General features: G+C 37.5%; 1 protein-coding gene across 1 annotated transcript in view; it reads left to right on the top strand.

The window, feature by feature from the left end:
- Window positions 1-25,019, top strand: part of LOC306754777 (rap1 GTPase-activating protein 1-like) — a 47,773-nt gene that overhangs the window by 7,067 nt on the left and 15,687 nt on the right. The window contains exons 2-4 of the mRNA XM_079238858.1: window positions 6,810-6,845; window positions 19,248-19,341; window positions 24,440-24,475. Of these exons, the coding sequence (XP_079094984.1) occupies window positions 6,810-6,845; window positions 19,248-19,341; window positions 24,440-24,475 (166 nt within the window). The remainder of the gene's footprint in view (window positions 1-6,809; window positions 6,846-19,247; window positions 19,342-24,439; window positions 24,476-25,019) is intronic.

The following is a 25,019-nucleotide window of genomic DNA, read 5'->3' as shown; positions in this document are numbered from 1 at the left end:
AAATAAGGTGGTTCTGAAGAGAAACCCAGGATCCAACCCAGTTTTAGCAAGGTGGACCTAACAAAGTGTATACCATTTTAAACCAGTTCCAGGGGAACAAGTATTTAGATGTTTAACTTAAGTAAAACTACCAACAGGGCTTTGTGACATGATAAGTAGCCTACTGCTTAAAAAAAAATCCTATTTATGTTTAAGTCCACAAGCATAAGCATCAAAATGTTCTTAAAGTATTAAACTAAACAAACTCATTTGTTCATTTGACTAAAATTACTGGATGAGATCAGATTATGAAAACTAAAGCATTATCATCCTGCTGCTGTTCCAGCTGGAGGTGGAGACAGTTTGAAGTACTTAAATACGCAGCATTAAGAGATAAAACCGAGGGATTAAAATTTAGTAGAGAGGAAACAATTGATCAACCAGTCTGTTATCTTTCTTTATTTTTCCTTTTTCCTATTTTTGGGGGGATTTCTCATCTAAGTTTACCTTTTATTTGTGTTGCGTCTTCTAAACCAGGGCTCACCAACTCTTCTGCAGCAACACACCTGATTTACATGAAATGGTTCTCCAGAAGCTTGTTGTCAAGTTCTGCTCAGACCTGTTAATGACCCGGCGATCCAGCATCTTAATATCTAACACGTGCAGGATGGTAGCCCAGTTGGTGACCCTTGACCGAAACAATTAATAACCTCTCCAACTGAGATGTGACTGGACAATATCCCAGTTCAAAAGAATTGGAAATGCTTTTGACAACTTTCTGAATTCTGAAAGTTCATTATATCATAAAATTGGTTAAATTTTCCTCTTAAAAGTAAGAAATGGACAAAAATATTGTGTAGCATTAGATGGAAGTGTTTAAATAAAGTATAGTTTTTGCAGAATTATGTTTAGCAGCTGATTGTTTAAGCAGGTTATTTCCCACCAGATTGTAGGTGTTATTCAGTAAACTCCAGGTAAGATACACAACCTCTTCATATGTACTTTGCTTACAAAGGATTGAGTTCCAGCTGTCAGAGGACTTCAGAAGTTCCCAGCGCCTGCTTGCTGAACTGGGTGTAACACTGACCTACACTCCAGCTGAGTTTATTGCAGTTTTAGGGAGGAAGAACCGTTTCTGTGAGAGGCGTGTTCTCAAAGATCATGTTCCTCTTGTAGTATTAGTTTCACTGCATCAGATCATGCAAATGGCTTTAATCTAAAAGGCATTTAGGTAGTAGTACAGAATACTATTTCCTGCAGAACAGTGATGTGTGAAGGTAGTTTTCCAGCCTCGCTGACATTCAGCATCTGTTTGATGGGTTGAGAGAATACATTTGACAATTAAAACACAAATTACTGGGATGCTTTATTAAACAACTGTCAGGATATTAATACGGCCACATTTAGGAGATCATTTGGCAAGAGTTATTTTGGTATGGATTATACTAAATTTATGGCGCTTCATGAATTTCAGATATTACTTCACGAACATGTTTCTGAAGCAGATTTGTGTCTGAATAACAAACTTGTTGGCTTTAAGCTGGATTTTCTTCAGACCGACTCTTCTTCCCTGTCTGCTGACCTACTTGCTGTGAGCAGTGTTGCTGGCTTGATAAATACTACAGGCCTTTAAGGATGAAAAAAATGTTTAAAAGTTTAGTGGGATGAGGAGGGAGTTGCAAGCTATAGTTAAAGTCAGATTAAGTTGAATTAACTCCATGTTAAGAGTCACCGCTGCTGCTGACACCGTCGTGGGTTTCTGAGACCTGTCTTGAGCCTGCTTATCCCTCACAGATGTTTGTTTCCATGGTAACAACTCTCTGGTCAGTAGCTAGCTGAGAGCTTAGAAAAAGCATAAAAACAATACCTGATTTGAGCTTTAACTTTCTGAAAGATGCTAGTTAATCAGACTTTAAATAATCAACCTTTCACACAGTTTTCACAGCAAAATGTAAGTACGTAAAACCTGACCCATACATCACAGATTCAGTAGAAAATACGAGAAAATACACCTAGTCAGAGTCTAGATTATTCTTTGTCTCGCTGCAAAGGTGGAGATTTAGTCAAACAGCTGTGAGCGCCTCTACTTCTTGTTGCTCCAGTCAATTCTTTAGAAAATCTGTGCTGGAAAGAATGTCATTTGAAGAAAAGGATTATTTCCTCTTCTTCTCACTTGCTGTAACTGTTGCAAGACTAAAAATAAGGTATATTAATCATATTAATTCTGAATGCATTTTGTTTATTGACACCTGTAAAGCTTTACATAAGGCTTGGATGAATTTAAGATTAAAAAGGGAGGACATGAATTAAGTCTGGCTATGTCCGAGCTGCTCCCACGGTGGAGTGCTTTAAAGGTGGAGTATGTAAGATTTTCAATATTTAAAAAAAAAAAAAACTAAAAAAATAACTACAATCATAATTAGATAGTTTTTTAAAAAAAAAAAATGTAGGTTCCAGTCTGTCCATATTTGATGTGTTATTAAATTATAAGTTTAATTAATGACAAAGACCCTTCTTAAATGTTTGCCTACCAGTAATAAAAACATACTTTTTGTCATTTGTCATTAATTAAACTTGTAATTTAATGACACATCTAATATGGACAGACTGGAACCTACATGTTCAAAAAACTATCTAATGATGATTGTAGTTATTTTATTGGTTAATTTTTTTTTTTAAATATTGAAAATTTTACATACTCCACCTTTAGGGCCTACTTTTATTTTTTGGCTTTTAACACTGTATGAGTTGTTTTTGTTTTATTTTTCCTTTTAATTATTTTATTGGGTATTTATTTATTTTTAATTGTTTTACCTGTTTTTATTATTTTAACAACAATATTATTTCATTTTATTTTTATTTTGTGATATCCGACTTTGTGCAGCACTTTGGCGACATTTTGTTTTTAAAAATGTACTTTATGAAGAAAGTGGATTGGATTGGCTACTTTTTTTAAAAGTGATTTCTTTAGTTCATAGCAAAGGTCTGAACAAGTGGGTTATTTGTGCTGTTTCAGCTGAGCTACAAGAAAAAGTTGATTTGTAACAATGGTAATTCCTTTACCATTAGATTCTTCTTCTGTCTCAGGACGCTCATAGCAAGTGTCAGCTGTTGGGCGTCTGTTGGATGTTCGTCTGTTTAGCCAGGCTGCATTTTATTTCAAATTTCCTGAACTGCTCCTGTTACAGTTTGCAACTTTTATCTAATAATCTCAACACACCCAGGTTGATTTCATTTTATGGGAATTCCATGAAAGCTGAGAATGGGTGAGTGGCACAGGATGAGGTTTAGAAAATGTTTTCTTTGTGATTCATATGAAAACAGCTTTTCCCTCCTCATATCCAGCTTGGCAACAGCAAAGCCAAACGCCCAGAACTATTTTGGCACTCTCCCAGGGATTAATATGCATTCCACTTAAGGTGGAGCCCTGATTTATCTGCACACACACATGTGTCTGTCGTGCTCGGTGAAAACCTCACTGGTGGTAGATTTGTGATAGAACAACACCACAAATTCCATGTGAGTGTCATTATGTGTCACACAGAGGCCTGAGGCTGAAAATGATGAGTGATTTTCTGTGCTGAGGGGAAGCAGGCGACAACCTACTGTAACGATACAAGTCAGTTAAATCAGTGCAATGAAAAAACAAATCTCCCCCCAGGGCCTGTTTCCTCCTACTAACACGGTTTTCTCAGAAGAAGGAAGCTTTTGGCTTTCATTTGTCTTTTGTAAAATTCTCTCAGCTAAAGAAGAAGTAGTCACTGCTCTACTTTTGGTTTTAATTTCTCCTCTTTGGGAACTTCTTCTCAGTGAAATTTTGCCATGTTTTGAATGGATGAAGGCAAAATGAATGCTCTTTTTGTTGCCCTGACTGGATGTTTGAGCTCATGATTTCAGACCTTGCCAGTGGCATCATTCTTGGGATGACTCTCGCTCCATTTCTTTTGGTCCACAGTGACATATTTTCACAACTATTTGGTAGATTGTCATGAAATTTCATAAAGATGTTTATTGTCCCTTCAGGTTGAATGCTGCATCAAAGATCCCCTGACTTTTCTTGCAGCAACAGCAGCAATCTGACCTGTTTTTTTTCTTCATTTTTTTTCTTTATTTTAACAAAACAATCTGTTGGATAAGTTATTTTGAAATGATGTACAAATCTACATATAACCTTCACGATAAATAGTAATAACTAATGATATTGATGATGCAAACCAATGATATTGATAACTTGCTACCAGCACCACTGTTTGGTCGAAATGTCATTGTTTAGAAATACATTTATGTGGCTGATTAAGCTTTTTTTTTTTTTACATTCATTAGCTGTTATTTTTGGGTGAAGAAGCAGTTGTGTGTTCACACAACCGACTAACAAAATGTCATAGTCAAAATGGTGAAACAAACAAAGAAACCAAACAATCTCTGTACAGATTCATGAGAAAGCTACAATGAAATAGTCTAATTTGTATTCATGTGTCTAATACAACAAGTGTCTGCTCTTGATCCAAAATCGTCTGATCCTTTGGGTGTTGCTGTGTCATGCAGACTAATCATGTTCTCAGAAAGAGGAGTTAGAGCTCTGCGGAGAGACACGGGTGGCAGCAGACCCAGACCCAGCTTTGGCTTGAGGGAAGCTGGACAGGGGACAGAATCTACAGCCAGAGAAACATAAAATCAACCTGGAAGCTCGTGTTTTTTCTGCTTCATCTACATTTTACACTGTTCGGTGGTGATTCCAGAAATGCATTACGTCCTTGTGTCATCTCTGCAGGGTAACACAAGAGGCAGAACTGCAGCCATCTAATAACCACATTGCTGTTGTCAGTTATCTTAGGAGCTATGAAATATCATAAACGTAATATTTTGCCAGCAGTATTGGCATGAAAAAGCTTTTGACTTAATTAATAAAGTCTGGTTCTTCAAGAAGAGAGCAGCTTCTACTGTGAACACAGTGCCATCTGTTGGTGAAAACAGATCACTACATTCTTAGCTAAGACGTTCCCATTGCAGCCTCAGCTCTCCCCAAGACCCACAATCCAACAGGTATTAGATGTTTCCCTGCTGCAACACACCTGATTAAATGGATGTTTGACAAGCTATTCACAGTTCCACTTTTAAGTCTTTAATTTGAGTTTAGTGTGTTTAAAGAAGAAAACATTGAAAGTCTGCAAGACTTGAAGAAGGGATCCAAAAGCTACGAAGATGCTGATTTATCAAAATTTATGGTAGAAAATACGTCACAAAGGCACCAAGATCAAACATTCAGCATGTCAAATTTAACAGTTTGTTTCCAAAAGAGTAAAAAAAGATGAAAAAAGGATAAAAAGACAATGAAATCAAATGTATAAAACATTCTGTTTTTAAGTTAATTTTATTTTATATTTTGCTAATTGTATATTTTTAAATTAATATCAGGAATGAGTTTGTAAAAAGCTGGAACAGCAGCAATAGTAGCCTGAAAAGAGCTTTAAAACATTTAGCTACATTTTTTTGTTATTCCTCCACCATTAACTAATTTTGTGGTTTACAGCCTGGGCCCCCCAGAGAGCACAAGGGTTTTCTAGGTTTTTGACTGTGACTGGTATAATTCAGGCCATGTCAGGCAGAACTGAGTTGAGCTGGATCCACTTGGTCTTTTTCACCTGGATGTGTTGGTAATTGCACAAAAGTGTAAGAAAATATAGGTTTGGAAAAGCTAAACTAATTGATGTTAGGGAAAGTACACTCTGTGAAATACTGGGGAAATATAGTTAAAAAAAATTTAATCAAAAACTAAATATGTTAGAGAATCCACAGATTTTTCTTTTCTTTTTTTTTATGCAGGGGCCAAGAATGAAATCCTTCAGCATGCCTATTATAACTAACCCCAACCCTTCAAAACATAGTTTATAATTTATTGCATTTAAAATCTTAGTTAAGATATATTTTATCCATTTTATTTTTGCTTTCTCTGTATGGTGTGACATCAGTTTTGTACAGACAGCTGGAGAAGAAATATATTTTAAAAAAAAACAAAACTCACAGATGATGACCAACACAGAAAAGACTGTTCGAAGGAAAGTGAAAATAAAGTCAAAATAGGACAGGCTCTCTGATAGCAATACTGATAAAAGTATGGGCTTGAAGGAGGACACTGTGTCATCTGACCTGATTTTTTCAGGCAGATCACTTAAGAGCCTCCAAGCCCCAACTTCAAATGTTCTGTCTCCTTCAGGAACAGTCAAACGACCTCTGCCTGAGAATCTCAACATGCATCCGGGCATATGTGATCCTGAGAGGAGATATATCTGGGAGAGGCCGTGAAGGGTCTAAAAAGCAATCAGCGAGATAAGATTTAAGTTGAGATTTGGGAACAGATGACAGTTTATTCTTGACTGACAGTGAATAATGAGCCTCATAGCAAGGCTTCAAACCGACATAAGATTGGTTTCGTCACAAGAAAAAAAGGAAGGAAGAAAAAAAATCTGGCGGTAATCATCCTTTCATCCTTGGAAATGCTACTACAACAGATGGCAGGAGTTATTTCAGGATAACCCAGGTCGCTGCATAACTGCCTTCTCTCGTTTCAGTGAACTTTTTGTAAGAAGAAGAAGTGGTCACCCATCCCTCTGCACTTTCACTTATTTATGAGTCAACTAACAGGCAGACAAGAGTGAAAACTATAACTGAATGTAGGATTCAGTCATGTGCCAGCACTGTTGCTGAAATGTTTGAGTTTGTAAGCAGTTTACTTAATCACATCTATTTCTATTTAAGGTTTTTACAAAAAAACAACAACATAAGAGTGCAAGGAAATAAAATAAAGTGCAATATTTTTTTCTTTTTTACAGCGTGGATAAAACATTCTCCAAGGCCAGAAGCCTATGGTAAGTTTTTCTTGCCTTTTTGTCCTTGTCAGTATGTTTCAAGACATCTGTATAGTTGTTTTTAAAGCATGCAGCTCTGTGTTTCATGTCACTGCCTCAGACAATGTTTAAATGTGTGGATCAGTCCACCAACCAGAGTGTAAGTAAGATGAATGAGGCAGTGAAAGGTAGAGCAGATGGGCAACAGTGGGAAAACAGACAGTCCATCCATCCTGCCATATCTGTGTGGCAGGAATGGAGCGCTGCTGTGGGGTGGCACAGGGAGCCAGGCAGGGTTGTGACCATGCACACCTCCTGTCTCTGCACATACATGACTCCTTTTTCTGAAAGCTTTAGGTGACGTGGCATGAGCTCTCTGTGACTATAGCAGCTTAAGCAGCGCTTCACCTCAGTATCATCACACCTTACTATTGGAATACAGATATAGGAGGATGACTCTAAACATCCAGGCCTTCGCTGCAGCGCCTGGCCTAGTTTACAGCAGCTACACTAGCCATCAGCTACAGCTGCCACAGACATAATGACGGTATCTTTTGGAAAGAAAACAATAAAGACTGAAGCAGACTAAAGATGAAGAGGAGGATTTAAAAGAGGATAGAAAGCAGCAGTGGAGATAAAAGAGTTGTGAAAGTGGAGGAGGAGGAAGAGGAAGGATAAAGGAACCGACTGGAAGAGATGACATGCTGAAGATAGATGGTCATGTCTGCTTCACATCAAAGAGGCAAAATAGGATGATAAGAGTCATATTCGGACCCTTCATCTGAACACTGCTCAGTGAATCTTTGTTGCCTTTATGCTTGAGTTACAAAACATCCTCATCATTTACTGGAAGCAGAATCATTTCCAACAGTTTAAACCTGCTTCATCGTCTGATATTTCACAAATAGACTCTTTTCTAAATATAACTGATAATCTAAGATATGCATATGAGCGCTGGATTTCATACTCACCTTTCTTCGTTGGAAATGGAAAATAATTGTGGTTTTCATGCCAGCCTGTTTCAAGACTTGTTGTTTCTGCATGACTGCTGTTAGAAGCCACGAAGACAGCAATGCAGGATTAGCTAAATCATTTTGTTAGCTGCTGCTGCATTAATGGTGTTTTTAATTATACATTCATATTTCTTTTTATTGTCTTTATTATAAAAAAGGTAGTAATGGAAAAAAAAAGCTTCATGTGGATTCAGGGGGTAATAACGTCACATCTTGTCTATAAATTTGTTGTCTGAATTGCTGAGTTTTGATTCTTCAACTCGTGTAGTTGATTAAATGTTAAATGACCATCCTCTATCTGGTGGGTCATACACAATAAATAGATAATTCTCAAGCCTTGTTCCTGTGCTCTGTGGGGAGGGCTGTAATTGGTTGTAATCCTGTCTAGCTAAGCTCCCTTGATGGGAGGAAATGGGAAAGGAGGGTTAGTCTGGATAATGGCTATACTGAGATGTTGTGTAAGAGCCTCTGTCTTTCTCCCTCTTACACACAAATGAACATATATCCAGAGACAAAGTGCACTCTGCCTCTCTGTCCCTGAAGCTTGATGGATTATTAGTGCAGGCTGTGTGTTGTATAACTCCATACCTATTCTTTAAAACAAGCCAGCTGCTGATGCAACTGTCTTACCCCTGGTTCAGCACACCGGACCTTCATACAGGACAGGTCTGAACTTTTGAACTAGCCTCAGGTCCTGTGTTTGCTGGAAAAGGAGAATTCGAACTGCAACTCAAACATCTTGGCAATGTAGTTTTAGTTTTGCACATTTTTTTTTTTTTTTTTTTTTTTTTTTTTTTAGCAAAGTAACCCTTTCATGCATGAATTAATAAAATACAATGCAACATTTTTTTTAAATACAGTATTTTACCATATGCAATAATACTTTTTATGTTTATTAGTGATATTTAGAATTTACCATGATTTATGATTTATTTTACTCTATTTTATAAAATATTTATAAAACAATATATAATCATAATTATATTATATAAATAATTATATTATATATATAAATAATTATATTACAATAATTATGTTATATAAATCTTCTATAATATATATAGTATCATTTTCTTTCCCTATTTATCACAAAGGCAAACTTGCAAAATTACATTATGTTCAATTATATCATATATTTATTTATTCTCCAGTGAGTGGAAACGTATTGGATGACTCACTAACATCCACTGGAGTGGTTTATTTACAAAAATACCATCCTCATTCATAAATATGCGAGAAAAAAAGCTTGTAAATAGTCGTCCACATTATGGCCACAATGCATGAAATGGTTAACGTGTGTGTTTTATTTCTTTTGGTTATATGGGCTTCATGTTCCAGTTGTATGTCTGTGCAAACCTTATCAGTCAATCAATAAAACAAAGTTTTTTTCTATAGCACTTTTCATACAAAGTAGCACAAAGTGCTCTACAGAATAAAAAGCAAAGCTAAAACAAAGTTAAAAACACTCCTTCACATACAAAAACATAAAATTTGCCCAAAGTTGAACACAGGCATTCGCGTTTTTACACACTCACATAGGTAAAACATATAAAACACTCTCATCCAACCCCTCAGGCAAACGTTAAACCCCAACACCAGGCTCAGCGGACTACGAGGAAGCAACCGGGACACTAAGCATGACTACAGAGGCCACCACCACAAGACCCACCCAGTCCACGGCAGGCAGTTTCACATTCACTAACTAAAGAAGAAAGTTATAACTGTGCAAAAAATAAATCAGAATTGAATATGTGCTTTTGCAGGTTAGTTTTGTGTCACTGACTTCAAATCTCTCTGTTTAATCTCACAGACTTGATGCACTTATCAGAAATTTATTACTCTGGAATCTGAATATTATCATTCTATATATTTTAACTTGATTGTTTCCATAATACTTTTTTTTTTTTATATATAAAGCTTTCTAAATTCATTCTTGCAGCCCTATTTCTGTGCAAAACCACAAAGGAGGTGTCAGTGTGAACGCTCCTCTGTTTACGTTCACTGATTTCCCATGAGAGCTCACCCCTCATCATCCTCTTCCTACCTCCTATATGCACACGCGTGAAGCCTCCCTGAGTGTCAGTTTGTCTGTGAACACTCATCTTTGTATCTCAAACTGAGTTGTCTGTGCGAACGGACGTAGTAGGAAAGCAAACTGTCAGGCCGGATCAGATGAGGCTGTCTGTGTGTGTGTGTGTGTCTCCTGCTGTCTGACTGAATATATCACAAGAGTGACAAGCTCACCCTTGGTTTTCCCCGTCTCAGAAATCCAAATCCTACCATGTCATCCATCATCCATCACCAGCACAAGTTGTCTTAAAGAAGCACAAAGCTCATATGACAGCAGGCTGCTGAAGGTTAACTTCAGTGCCAGAAATCTTTGACTGGACATTTGCCGTTTATCTAACCTGGTTCTTGCTGGGTTTTTTGTTGTTTTTTTTTTTTGTTTTGTTTAGTTTTTTTTTTAGAACTCTCCCTCTCTCTATCTCTCTGTCTCCCTTTATTTTATTTTTTTTTTGTTTGACCTGAAAACACTTTGTTGCAGCTACAGTAGGCCCTGATTAAGACCATGTGTGTTCAGGTATGAAAAGTGACCTGTAGCTGAGTTAGGAACGCATATTTCCTTGTGGAGCCCGGTTTGTGCCGCCACCTTTTGGTCATGAGTTTCCTGGTTCAAGTCCCACCCCGGACTTGTTTTGCATGTGTGGGTCCACCATCTTCCCACTGGAGTACAAAAACATGCATGTTAGATTAATTGATCATTTTAAATTGAGGAATTAGACTTTTTTTTTTGTTGTTGTTTGTTTCTATTTGGTCTTTGTGATGGACTGATAACCTATCCAAGGTTAACCCCTTCCATGTGGAGCCTGTTTATCCACATTTATAGTGGCCAGCAGGGGGAACACATTCACTACATGGCATTTTACCTTTTCTCCTATCAGGAGAAGAAAATATTGTAGAATATTTGCAAAATGTTTTTTGATTGACAGGAAGGGCAGATCACACTGTGTGCATTTAAATATCACTTGAAACTTTAATATCAAACATGAAAGAGCACAAAATGATACTATATCGACCTTCTGCAGTCAAAAAGGCACATCTGTGTGACTGTGATGTCCCAAGGGTTGTTTCCAAGGAAATCTGCTGAGTGACATTGTGAGCGAGAAGCCAGCTGGAAATCAGGACTCTATGGTAGAGTCAACATGCTTTATTCAAAAACATCTGCTATTCCCAGCCTTTTCATGCACACTGAATATGGCCACCTGTCAGGGGAGTAGCGGCCATCAAAGATCTTTCTATAATCAATAATGCAGCATTTGTTCATATAAGCATTTAAAGCATTTCTTAACATATTTTTTCTTTCATGAATGCAGTTATGAAACATTAACTAATGCACTAATGACTTCATGTAAACAAAAACAGTATATTTGCTTTCATTTCTAAATCAGATCTACTGATAAGCAATGTTATATACTTTTATATTAAAGGATAAGTTTGTATTTTTCTTCTGAAGGACATAAGACCTTTCCATCAAGGATTGCTGGTGAGACTCAAATTACAGCCACTGCCATCATATAAAAGGTTACTGATACAGACTGCTCTAGGAAATTGCTTCACATCAGAGACAATCGCCCTGCCATTTTTGGGGTACTTCAGGTCAGTGTGAGGAGTATTGAAGGTCGGCTTTGAGACCAGAACAATTCTAAGGTTCATCTTGGTATAATTTATACCAAAAGTGTTATTTATCTCTGGAGGCTGGAGCTCTAATGGTTGGCTGCATGTGACAGTGCCATTGGTTCTGCTTTATGCCAGCTCTATGGTACGACTGTATGATGATAATGTAGAGGAAATAAAATCACAGTGTCATTGCAGAGTGTGTGGGTGCAGACATCTGAAGTAAAGCTGCATTCTGTTCTGCACTGGTCACAGACATTGCTGCAGAAGTCTGAGCCCTGCTTCCTGCTTTCTGGGAATTTCTTACATGAGAACTTCATTTAACAAATTTCCTCTAATAGAATCTACAATGTACCCGACCTGGACAGCAGTCTATTCACACGTTATGTTAGTCACCTGAAATATTCGTTACTGACAGTTAGGGGTGGGAAAATCGAATCGAAAAATTGAAAATCTGGATTTATTTTGCTTCACAATTTTGAAAAAAATTTTTTTGTTTAAAAATATTTTTTTTTTTTTTTCAAACAAATAGAAATAATCCATTATAAAATTTTTTGTCATTTTTATGGTTTTTATTGATCTTTTTACTTGTCTTCTTGGGCATTATAGCAGCAGAATGATGGTCTGGCTACTTAATTGAAATCAAGAAAAATGACGAGAGAAAAAAAGTAGTTTTATACATTTTTTTTGTTTTTAATCTACAAAATCAGCGATATCGAACAATTGTGAGAATCACAATTTAAATCAACAAAAAAATCGGAATGGAATCAAATTGGGACAAAAGCGTATCGTCGCAGCCCTGCTGACAGTGTAGTAATTTTAGCTCTGACAGATGCTGAGAGAAGCTCGTAAAATCAACATTTATAAGTGCACAGACTAGTTTTAATGTTGACAATGTTTTCCAAAAGATATATTTTTTTTATAGACTTATAAATATTATTATTTTACCTTAACCTTATCAACTAACATAATCAATTAACAATACTGATATTTATGACATCCCTCACTTCTTTTTGTGAGTTGGAGACTCAAGCAAGCTACAGTGACAGTTGGCTAATCTTGTGCTAACCTCATGTGAAGTGATGAACGCTGCCTCTGTTCTTCACCGAGCAACTGCCCCCTTACCTGAACTTTTCTGTCCACTTAGCATTACCATAGAGTCTATGGTAATTGGTCTATGGCATAGACCAATCCACAAAGAGGCAATGGGCAAAAAAGCACCAAAATATACTGTTGAGATGTTAAAACAGCACATTCTTTAGAGAGTTTGTGTTTTAAGTGACAACAGAGATGTGACTTAAATTAAGTGTATTGCGGCTGCTCACCTTCTAAATAATGAAGGTTGGCTCATTACCTTAAAATGTAACATCATTGTTGTGTTCAGGCCTTGCTCTTATTTCATGCAGAATAAAGTAAGACCACATTTTTGGCAGTGGCCAAGTTGTGCAGCGCAAGACTTCTTGCCAAAATCAATGTAAGCTTTTCAAAGTTATGACTTGATCACAGTTTGTATAACAAACTAGGTGAAAGGGATTTAAAAAATTTGTAAATGATCAGATTCCTCAAACTTTGCCCCAATAATCAGCTACAATTGGTTCCTCTAAGCCTCTGCCAAGCACTTTGAAAATTAGATTGCTGCCTGCAATGCAGAAGGTGGCTGTGAGAAGATAGCAGTGTCCTTAGTCGGTTCCTGTAGTTTGTACTGCAATTAAGAAATGGATAAACTGAGGTCTAAAAGACCATCGAACTGCTTGCAGGATTCCACAAAAAAGAGAAGAAGAAGAAGAAAAAGAAGGAAATAAAAACCCATGTTGACTCTGAAAAACACTCAGGAAGATTTAAGTGTCTGGGGCATAATGTGGAACCACACATACACAAAAGACATTCATGATGAAATGAAGTTAGCTAATAAACTTTGTAACTATACTAATAATGTGGAACACACTGATTTATGATGGGAGGGAGGATGGATGATGAATTTTGGGTAAATGACATATCTAACAATGGCAAAGGGCTGCTGGTATTTGTGGCTTTCTGATACTATCACTGGGTCTGGAAACATTGGAGGCAAACATCACATTATTGGTCTGTGTCAGGCCCAAACCTCATGATACATAGCTGCTGACGAATCTCAATAAACTGACATTTGTTGGAGTCATAGAAGGAGAAGTTTCTGCAAGAATAATTCTGTTGTTCAGTCACTTTTAACTGTGCTAAAGATTGCTAAAGAATCAATCGATCATTTAAAATGAATGTTAAGACAATTTTTTGTTATAATGTTTTTTGCTCTGTGTTTGCTATGCTTTTTTTTTTTTTTTTTTAAAGTTGAAAAAAAGCTATTTTGACATAACGTGCTTACCTCTGCTATGTGCCTATGCCCCCTCGACTAGAATCTCATTACTTAGTCTAAAATGGTTCATGATAATCAGTGCCATCACAATTACAGTCCCAGCAGGGTTCAGGTGCACTGCAGAGAAATCATGATGGCGATGGAAGGTTCCCTTACAACTTTGGATGTGGCTGGCACTCCTTTTTTGCCTTGCAAATGGCCTGATTAAACATAGATCATTTGCTTAAGTTAAATAAGGTTTATTTAACAATGAGAACTGAGACTTGGACTGTCCCTTTATTAATTTTCTATTGTTCTATCCCTTTATTACTTTCATACAAAAGCAAAAGAAGCTATTTGCTGTGGATACATATGGATCTTTTTGTTTTATTGTGTTTGTATGGAAGACAAGGACAGAAAACCCACATTTACATAAAGTCAGGCATTTGAGATTAATGCAGTTTTGTAGCACTGTGGCTCAGTGTTGTTTGTACTCCACCAGTCTCCACCCCCCCAAAGCGGCTAAACGCCGCTAATTAAATTTCTACCTGTGGGACACATGGGTCAGTTGTACTTAAATAACCATTCATTCATACTTCACACTAGCATTTCACTTTTCCATTTAAAGCTTCTGTCGTTACATGTTAGCGTTTGGGGATCGCTGGCAGCTTAAACAACGCTCCTTCTTAAGAGCTATCATTCACTTATGCAATATAAGTTTAAGTTAGCAAGAATTAAAAATCTTATTTGGTTAGTTAAAATATATATATATTAATCCTGATGAGCAACGAACAAATATTTGCAGACTCTTTTGGTCGGCCCTAATCCTGTAGGAATTATGGGATCCAGAAAGCGGTAGCATTATTTGAGCTTCACTCTCAAAGGATATTGGATTATTATCTAACTATTCGGTTGAGAAATAGCTTCCCAAAAGCTTAAAGTGAGAGGTGAGGAGAGGGAGTAGATGGTTGGGGAAATGTCAGGAGAGCAATGATTCTCAGAGGACGTGGTGTTGGGGCAGGAGAGAGAGGAGAAACCACTGGCTATTTAACCAGACTAATAGGATGGGAATCCCTGGCAGCAGGGTCAGCCAGAAAGGGATTAATTCTGGGATTCTGCAGAGGACACTGGAGCAGGGAGGATGCTATCAATTTAAAACCAGCTAACGCCATCCATAGGAGATAATCATCCCTGCATGGCTTAGGTTTTTTTTTTAAAAGTAGTGAACATATGAACATTCAGTTTAAAGAGATGTCCCATACAGCTAGTGTACATGCTGGTCAGGAGCAAGCTGCCGTGATCTTTGGTAAAATTCCACTTCTGCTCCAGTCACATCTGAGGCAAAACATTTAAACAATATCTGCTCTTTTTTATCTGTGAGCCCAAAAAATAAATGCTCATCCTCAGAAATCTAGTTTTAAAACATGCAACTTTTAGTGTCTTTACCTAAAAGTAAACCTTAGTTTTATTATTGACATCTAGTGGTGAAGATGGGTATAGAGATGTTTTCAAATGCCAAGTGCAGAGAGAACGGACGGTGGCCAACAGTGGCCAAAATTCTTCCAGACATAAACATGTTTTCATCTTTTGTTGTCTTTAAAGCCATTACTTATCCCAAATTCTGCTCAAACACCTATCAAGCAAAGCTGATACTGCAGTTTCTCACTTCACACACAGAGTTGTGTGTCCATTCAGAGACACCGTAGTAAAAATGCTGCAGCTGCCATGTATTTGGACCCATGGGAAGTAAATATAGATTATTCTTGATAAAACTGAGCAGTTACTGACGTGATTAGAGACCACTGTCATTGATCTTGGATTATGTTACACGCAACATTCAGAGTCTTTAATAGCAATATAAAATAAAATACATTCTTATTGAAACAAAGTTCTGCTAATGACAAATTCTGGACTTACAATAGTTTTGTATTGTGCTTTTTTATTGGAAGCCTTGGGTCATGCAAGGATAGCTTATTTGTTGTCATACAACAAGTCTTAATACAGCAAAGTATGATGGCAGTGGTGTAATCCCATTTTATCTGCACATGTTGCATACACAACAACACACACCACTTCTCACTTCATGTACTTTAAAAGGCTGACTAAGGTGCAGATAAAGGAACAACTGTGGATTTAACATGAAAAGGCACCGCTGGTGACATTAGGCAAGAGTCTTTTGGGAATTGTCAGATTAGAGGAGGAAATACACATGGTCTCAGGGGATTTCATGAGACTCATTATAGTAATTAAAAAGCCGCTCCACTCAGGTGTTTTCATCCTGCACAATAAGCATTAGGGAAGCTACAGCGACTGCTCACCTGTTGGAGCTTAATGTTGGACATAATCACCTCGTTCAGGTCATATTATTATGAACACGAATGTGGATGTGTCTTTTTTATGTGTAGCTGATGTTGGTTGCCACAGCAACAGCCCCAGCAAGCTCATGAGCATGGGATTTGAAGTCAACCCTCTTTACCATCATAATCCCTGTTTTCTCTCTTCAGAGCTATAGGCTTCAGTAGTCTCCTGTGGCCGAACGGGGGAGGGTCTGTGGTTTGAGAGGGAATAAGAGCGCTGGGAGTATTGGTGAAAGAGAATGAGTGCGAAGTATTCAGAGATTCAGATTTCGGACAAGTGAGCTGCAGAGCAGACAAAGAGGGTGGAAATGGAGGAAGTGAAAACCAAAGAGTGCAGATGTGTGTGTGTGAGGGAGTGAGAGAGGCAGTCAGTGAGAGGGTGAGGGGGTAGAGGGAGGGAGGAGAATCAGAGACGATGCTTGCTGGGAGTGTGTGACAGTCCAGAGAGCAGAGAGAGGACGCCGGCAGGTCTATGACGGAGAGCTGAGAGGAGCTGGAGAGACAGAGGAGATAACTGAAGACAAGGGAGGGGAGGCGCAGACAGTGAGTCATCTACCCAAGCGCAGGTTGCTGCTCGGACTACCCTGGGAGTGCCCAGCGTACAGCGGTCACTGTGTGAGTAAGTTTGCTGCTCTGCTCCACGCTGGACATCAGCTTGTCCTGTTGACTTGCTGCAGCTGCTTCACCAAGTTGATTTCTGGGTCGTGCTTCTTATCAGCTTGGTCGGGTTATGTAATTTGTTGTGGTTTTGGGGTAAATTGTGCTCTTTCTGCTTTAAATTGACCTGCAAGAGGGCTTACATGGCAGCGTCAGGGCAGGTGTGTGGGCTGCTGCGCATGCATGATGAAGGATTTTGCATTGAAGTTTCACTTTGCTGCGTGTTTCCATGCAGTTTTCTAAATATTTATTTGGAGATTGATCTTTCCAGCAATCTATGACAAGAAATAATTATCCCATGATGTGACTTTGCAGTAACAGTGTACACACAACACATTTTAGCCAGTGATAAATGAAAAGCAGTTCTGTTGTGAGTGTGTATGTGTGTCTGAGTCCTCCATCATCTACTGAGCTTTAGTTCTAATTAAGAGTTCAGGGCAGCTGATCCCCTGTCGTGTCTTGTCCTCCCATGGGAGAGCTGCTGCTGGAGGTGCTTTCCTAGTTGAGCACAGGCTCGTGTGCACGATTGTTCCCATTTCATTTGGATGCTGCAGAACTACTCTTGATTGGAGATGTGCTCGTTGTGTAATAGCAGTGAGGCAGCGCTCTGTGTTAATGATTCATGCTCTGTTTTCTTCACCTACATTCGAATCTGAGTGCACTCAGCGAATGCGAATACAGATTCACATCTTGGTCACTGTCCCTCCAGAGCTGCTGTTTGTCTTACCTAGACCCCCCCATACGTCCCCTCCTGTAACTGTGCTGTGGTTGCCCCATTATCTCCTTGAGGAATTATTCATTCTTGAGCTTTTAAGTTTGGTGTTTTGCCTCATGGGATTATTAGATGTAGTTATGAGAATATTTCTGTCTGTAGAAGTGGCTTCTCCACTACACCAAGTATTGTACATGGAGATATGCAAAAAAAACATATTGTCTTTCTTTGATCACCTTAAACAGCAGTATGCATTTTTAAGTTTGCATCTCTAATGATCACTTCTATTCTTATGGCTTTGTGTTTTTAAACCGACTGCATTAATCAAACTAGTTTAAAACCTTTTATACATAGCAGCTCGTTATCACTGTCAGTGGGGTAGAATATTCATCAGAAGAATTGATTGATGGTTTTGTGAAGATGAAGCCTTCCTAGTGGAGATACTGATCTTAGAGCAAAGGATGTGTGATCTTAACATTGCTGTTAGCCATGTGCTATTTTCCTGGATCAGAGAAGAAAGAGTTGTGTTTAAATGAACGTGAACTATTCATATGACATCCCCAGGTCCCTTAAGTGTTTTTGGAAAGCAGCTTTTCATTCTAAAAGAATAGGAAAGTTACACAGAGACATGTGTAATCTTTTGGGAGTGTAATTTTAATAAATGTATACATATTTTTAGCATAAACAGGGGAAACATATAACTCTTGCTGGAGAAAAATAAATTAATACCATTGCTCTTTTTTTATTGAGCTGTGAGAATGAAACATAACATTCAAAATAAACAAATTTATCACTTAAAAATCACATTGAAAAGCTCTGTGCAGATAATACTGTACAATTAATGAAGGGGAAACAAACACACAATAAACAATCATCAAATGAAACAACAGCAGCTGCAAACTATTAAGACCATATTGTAAAATCAAATAAAATGTAATAATGTTTTATTAAAAAAACACTTTGAAACCAACCGTAGCTGACCAAAGTGCTCCACACAAACTAATGCATCATATCATAAAAACCAAGACAAACTGATTTGAGCAGATTAATAAATAGATTAATAAAAACAAAGCAATTAGAAATAATCAGTTTTGTGAAGAACAAAGGAAGGAAATGATAAAATGATGAGGTAAAAGAAAAATATGTATATTTAGAAAGAGTTACCTACTGTACGCTTTCAGAAAGTTTTCAACCTCAGTGTCATTATAATCATTTCTTTGGCATCCAGTTTTTGATCCCAGCCAGAAAGAATAAGATGCAAGAAGTACCAGGATGTGGTGGGGCATACAATAGTGCATCGTCTGCATAGTGGGGGAAATTTGCACGACACATGATGTTAACTCAAAATCTGGCCAAGAGGATGCTGCTTAGAAATTTTAAATAATGGGTCAGAAGGAACCAATGGAAGACTTTAGATCAGATTTGGTTAAAGATACTGGGTAACTACAGTTTTTGAATGGATTAGTTAAGATTAAGTTAGAATTTTGGGTTTTATGCTTCATTAAAGCCTCAGTTACAGCTTGCCCCAATTAAAACAGAATGCATCAAACCACAGGTCCTCACAAATGCACTGCTGGTTACAAGAGCCCACCAGATTCCCTGTGGCATCATCTTTTGTTGTCCTCTTGCTTTATCTCAGACTAAGTGACCTTTTCTTATTGAATATTCTCTTGATTGTAGGAAACAAGATGGGAGTGACCCCCGAGTTTCTGCACCACTAGAGTCCCAGCTGCTCCAGTCTTCGTTGACACACACCACCTCACCGTTCCACAAGGTAGGAGGGGAAGGTGGAGGATTAAGTTTGGCCTCTGACCCTTGACCTTAGCTCGTACACCTCTCTTTGACCCCCTCCTTTCTGTGATCTTTGTTACGCATCTCTCCTCATTCTGTCTCTTTTGTTTTTGTCTGGACGGAGTTGCAGATGCTGTATTGTCTCTTTTTAACCTTCATTGAAGTCGGTCTTTCTGCCTGCAGAGTTGCTTTGATTATTATTCTTGTCTTCTTTTGAATAACTTGTGTTATTAAAATGCACAAAGCTTAGCAACTGGGATTATTATGTTTGACTGATTTAATTAATAGAAATCTATTTTTAGATTGAAATAGTCAGTTTGATGCTGACAAATTGTCAACCCAATTCTAACAAGCCTGATTTCATCAAAGTGTAAAAATCACAGCCTGTCAGAGCGATTGTCATGTTTCAATCAAAAGACAACCCTTTTCCACCCACCATCATTCACCATGTGAGACAAAAATAAACTTTCAGTGTTGTTTCTGTTTGTGTAAGGGTTAGTTGGTTTCTTAGCTTTAAAAATAATTATTTTAATGTTTTAAAAGGCAAAAGTGGAACATCTTCTGTTCTTTCAGAATGTGCTTCGTTTTTAGCCTTGACTGTGCAAAACGCTTAAACCACCAATGATTTCTTTACATTTTGCTTCCAAATAAATAGACAGTTTTTTTGTAAATCATCTTTCAAAGTGGTCATGAGCAATAGCTCTTGAGGCCTTCTGGAGGTTTTTCAAAGTTTTTCTATTAACATTGGTTGCAGTTTCGCACATTTTTAGTTCAAGTCTTGTACTTGTCATTCTCAGACAAATTCATCTGTAAGTTTAGCCACTCGCCACTGATCTATAAATCATTGGAGCATGAAAAATGTCAAAGGATTAACCAATGTTGTACACACATAACAAACAAATAAGCAAAGCACTAATTTTCAATCATATTTTCAGGCATCTTGTTATTAGCAGCGTGTCGTTTTTTCCTTTTGATTGTTAGCATCAGTAAAAAAATCCAAAGATAACTCAATTAGACAGATGTAAAATAATATGAGCTGATTCCAGAAAAACCTAGATGAAAAATGTGATATATATATATATATATATATATATATATATATATGTATGTATATGTATATATATATATATATATATATATATATATGTATATGTATATATATATATATATATATATATATATATATATATATATGTATGTATATGTATATATATATATATATATATATATGTATATGTATATATATATATATATATATATATATATATATATATATATATATATATATATATATATATATATATATATATACACACACACACACACACACACACACATCAGTATGCTGTTAAAAATAGGAAGTAACTGAACAAGTGAAGAACAAAAGGAGGGGTGGACCTGAAACAAAGAAAAGCAGTTGACAGGAGAACAGTATCTGAAAGTGATATCCTTCTGAAATATGGAGAAAAACAAATCCAGTAAAGACCTGAAACAGAACCTGGATGCATCCAGGCATGTAGTTGATCCATCTGTCAAGAAGCCACGTCTTAAGGAAGGGAAACAGGAAGAAAAGGCTGAAGCAGTGACACAAGAACTGGACTGAAAATCAATGACAACAGGCCAGATGAAGTGATGAATCCACCCCAGAGCTTGGACCTTAACATTATTGCTAATCATCTTTACAGAGAACGAAACAAAAAGCAGCCAACAACTTCTAATTTTAATATTTAGAAGTATATCCTTTACAAATCAGGTATGTTATGAGGAAATAATAAACAGGTGAAACTACAGAGATCATACTTAAAGAAGTAAAATGAAAATGATTTGAGAAGAAATAAAAGATAATAAATGTATTTTTGGCTTCACAGTTCCAGCCTTATCCATCATGCTGTCATAATCTCCCGGCTTACTTTTTGCACATCTAATGAGTATTTGATGTGAAAAACCTGCCAGGGATATTGTGGGAACATAAAAATGGAAAAGATGCTTCGCCTGGTGATCAAAAGCGGATACAAACTCACAAACGTCAGATTGGTTTCATAAGGACTCTCACACTTCAGAATAAGCTTACACGTCTTACAACCTGACTTAATCCTGCGAGAGCAGAGGGAGTGGAAAGAGAAAGGGATTAAGAATGAGAGAGTTTGGAGATTGGGTTGTTGAGCAGTCACTCCTGATCCCTGCAGCACTCTCAAACTACGTCACACCTGCTTGTTCATCTGGAAACAGGAGAGAATTTTGCAGACCTTCTTTATCCGTATTGTGCAAACGGATATAGATACTCCAAATGTGGTTACGCCATTGTTCTGCACAGCCGGGATGCCAGATTGAAGAAGAAAAGGTTTATATTTCATTCTGTGTTGCTGTCCTACATTATGCCAATTCCATTTGATCGGATGTTTATGAGAAGAAACTGTGTGAAAAGGGACAGCATGCTAATGCAATGTACTGTAGTACAACAGGGGTTTAGTGGGGCAAGACTCAGAGGAGTGTATCACTTTAATCAGAGCCCAGTGAAAACCAGGTCAATCTGCAATTAACCCCACCAGGTCTTATGGTCACTACCTAATTCGACCAGACTGCTATCACCATGGTTGTCAACAGTTTGTATATTTTTGAGAGAAATAAAGCAAACATGCAAAAAATATCATTATTTTCTGAGTTTACAGTGCACTTCACTGTGAAAAAAAGAAAAAAAAAAAAAAAGGGAATTATTCTTTATTAGAAACCTTAAGCAGCAGTTTCCACAAATCTTGCATATTTGGATAATGATTTATTATAACATGAAAATATTTTTAAATCAGTTACTTTCCCCAATCAGGCTGAATTCTTGCAGAACTCCAAGGAATTTGAGATGGACACACCGTTCCCAAAAACAGAAAGATGCAGAATCACTCATATTATTCATCAAAGAAAAATAACAGAAAGAGAAAAAAATGATTAAAAAAAAAGCCCATAAACCTCCTAAATGGACTAGTCCAAATCCTAATGAGCATTGTGAGGACGCAGAGTTGCTGCCGGCATGTCTGGAGGAGAGAAGAGGTGTTGCGCTTCTAATTTGTCTGTTGTCGTAATGACGATCCCATTAGCTCTCATAATGAAAGGTCTCAGCTCCAACACCTGCTCTGTGTAACAGCGTTGCTCCCTGGGGATCCCCACACCTCCTCCTCCTCACTTGGGCATCTCTGCAAAAATATGTAACTGCAAGGTGTCTTGTTACTTCTTACGACATTGCTGCTTGTCCTTTGTTGTATCTCCTTACAGTACTTTCCACACACAATTAATTGTTTTGGTTTTTTTTCAATTCAGCTTTATTTGTATAGCGCCACTTCACAACAATGTTGTCACAGAGTACTTTACATGCACATCATTTCAAGCCAGTTCATACATTTTAGTGCACAGAAGGATCATTTGCAGCACCTGTCAGGAAGATTAAAAAGCCGGACTGCACCTAACTCACAAAAGAAGTTGTGTGTAAGATTGAAATAGATGACACACAATGTGGATTTCTTCCTTTAGTTTTCTAAACAAAGAGTAAGAAAGGAGGGTCAACAGAAGAGGACACCTCCAGCTTTAATCAGAGGATCATCAAGCAATAACAGCTGGCTTAGTATTGCAACCTGAGACACACACTCTCTGATAACATTGTGTGTTTAGAGCATGCACTATTACAGCCTGTGGATCTTGTCTCCAGCTTCTTTTTGATGGCTGCAGTCAACAGGGATGCAGCTCTAATGTAGGTGTCACGGTGGGACACTGTCGCCTTCTTATATCCAGGAAAGGCTCAGCAGTCATGGACATTTTCATCTGAACCTGCTGAAATCAGTCACGCTGAAGCTGTGTTTGTAGCTGCTGCATTTCAGGTTACGGAGATTTAACTATGGCAAAAAAACTTGACAAACAGCACTCTGCTCCACTGTTAACAAAGACTCACTGGAAGAAGCCCAGCAATGTAAGTAGCTTTACTTTGAATATCTGGTGGACAGAAAAGTCGTCAAACTAATGTAAAAAGGGAATAAAATGGAAGGTTTGCAAACGCAAATCTCCACAACCCGTAGTTATGGTTTACTGAACTGATGAGCTGAAGAATAACGTATCTCAATGTCAAATTTTACGGTTTTATCAGTAATGCAGTGTTAATTTAAGCTCAAAGATCATACATCGCTCCAAACTGTGCCTGGCACTATTGTGAACTCTGGTTAGAAGCAGGGTTATTTACTTTTAGGGTTTGTGGCAGACTGCTGTTTGCACATGGTGGAGGACTTTACTCATACTCACACAGAAAGCTGAGACATGATTGCTCTGTACACGAAGTGTTTATGTCAGACTTTACAGCGCTCATTTAACTACACCAGACTGTTGTGTCCTTGGATTACTGTTCAGCACTTTAAAACCATTTAAAACTCAAAATCATATTCCACAATAGAGTCAAATTTTGATGTAAACTAATATGAATCTGGACTTATGTATTAAATTTCACTGAGTAGATTTTGAATCTTCTCAAGCAGCTCCAAACATGTCAGTATTATTTTACACTGCTATATATTTACTGAAATTCACTGTTAAAATATTTGCAGGCACCTGCTGAGAGAAAGTCATGTGTTTTGGGTGTCAGATGCCTCAGTATAACGTTGTCATGTGCTGTATGTGATCAGTGTTGACACTGCAAGCCTGTTTCCATTCATGCTTTAGGAGTTTTACCAGTTTGTTTTGGACTTTTACCACAGTTTACCTAAATGGTTGGTTTCGAACTGCTATAATATGACGTTAAACCTCACTGGGATCTACTTGAAAACAAAACATTGAGAACATCAACGTGAAGTGTAACTGTAAATGTTTTTTGACTGTTGGCATATTACAAAGAATTTGTTATTTTACAACCTGTACAATAGTTAATGCATGGCATGTTTCTTACATCTGTAAAATAATCGTATTGATTTATTCATTTCATGGTTAATTAAATATGTTTCTGAATGGAGTGTAAAGGCTGCTCCAGACAAACATAACTAACTCCTGCAGAAGCAAACTAAGCTTCACAAGCCAACAAATGAACTCAAACACATCTCATCTCCTCTCCCCAGACCACAGATTTATTTGAAATGATTGAAAAGATGCAGGTAAGATGATGCATTGATCTTTGTATTCTGTCTCGGCTCACTAAGCTGTTCTCACTAACCAGTTGCCGTGTCTCCTCCTAATTCTGTGGCACTCCTCCGCGACCACAATGCTTCCTTATCTTTCTGTACTTGGGAAGGATATTGAGTCTTGTGGTTTTAGAAGAGTGTTGCCAGAGCAGTGTGTTTTTTTTCTCAGCGTCTGTGTTAACGTTCTGGTTGAAACATTGGCTGACAGCACTGTAAGCTTATTATCTCACTTCAAAAGCTATCTCCTGTTTTCTGAAGGCTTTGGAAGGATGTTTTATTTAATCATGCAATCCCACACATAAGAGGCTAAGAGTTTTATGATAGGGCTTATCAAAATGCACTATGATTTTTTTTTTTTTTTTTTACATATGTGTTTGCTGTCTGTGCTTTGGCAGTGGTGCACACATTAGTCATCACTTTTAAAAATATCTAATCTACTGCAGACAGAAAGGCTTTCACTGGCTTTAAAGTCTCATCCTTCATAAAAAAAACAAAAAACATTTTTATTTCAGAGGTT

Source organism: Telmatherina bonti, assembly GCF_933228915.1.
Source record: "Telmatherina bonti genome assembly, chromosome: 4".
Classification (NCBI taxonomy): domain Eukaryota; kingdom Metazoa; phylum Chordata; class Actinopteri; order Atheriniformes; family Telmatherinidae; genus Telmatherina; species Telmatherina bonti.
Note: the sequence above shows the minus strand (reverse complement) of the source record. Positions and strands in the feature narration are given on the sequence as shown.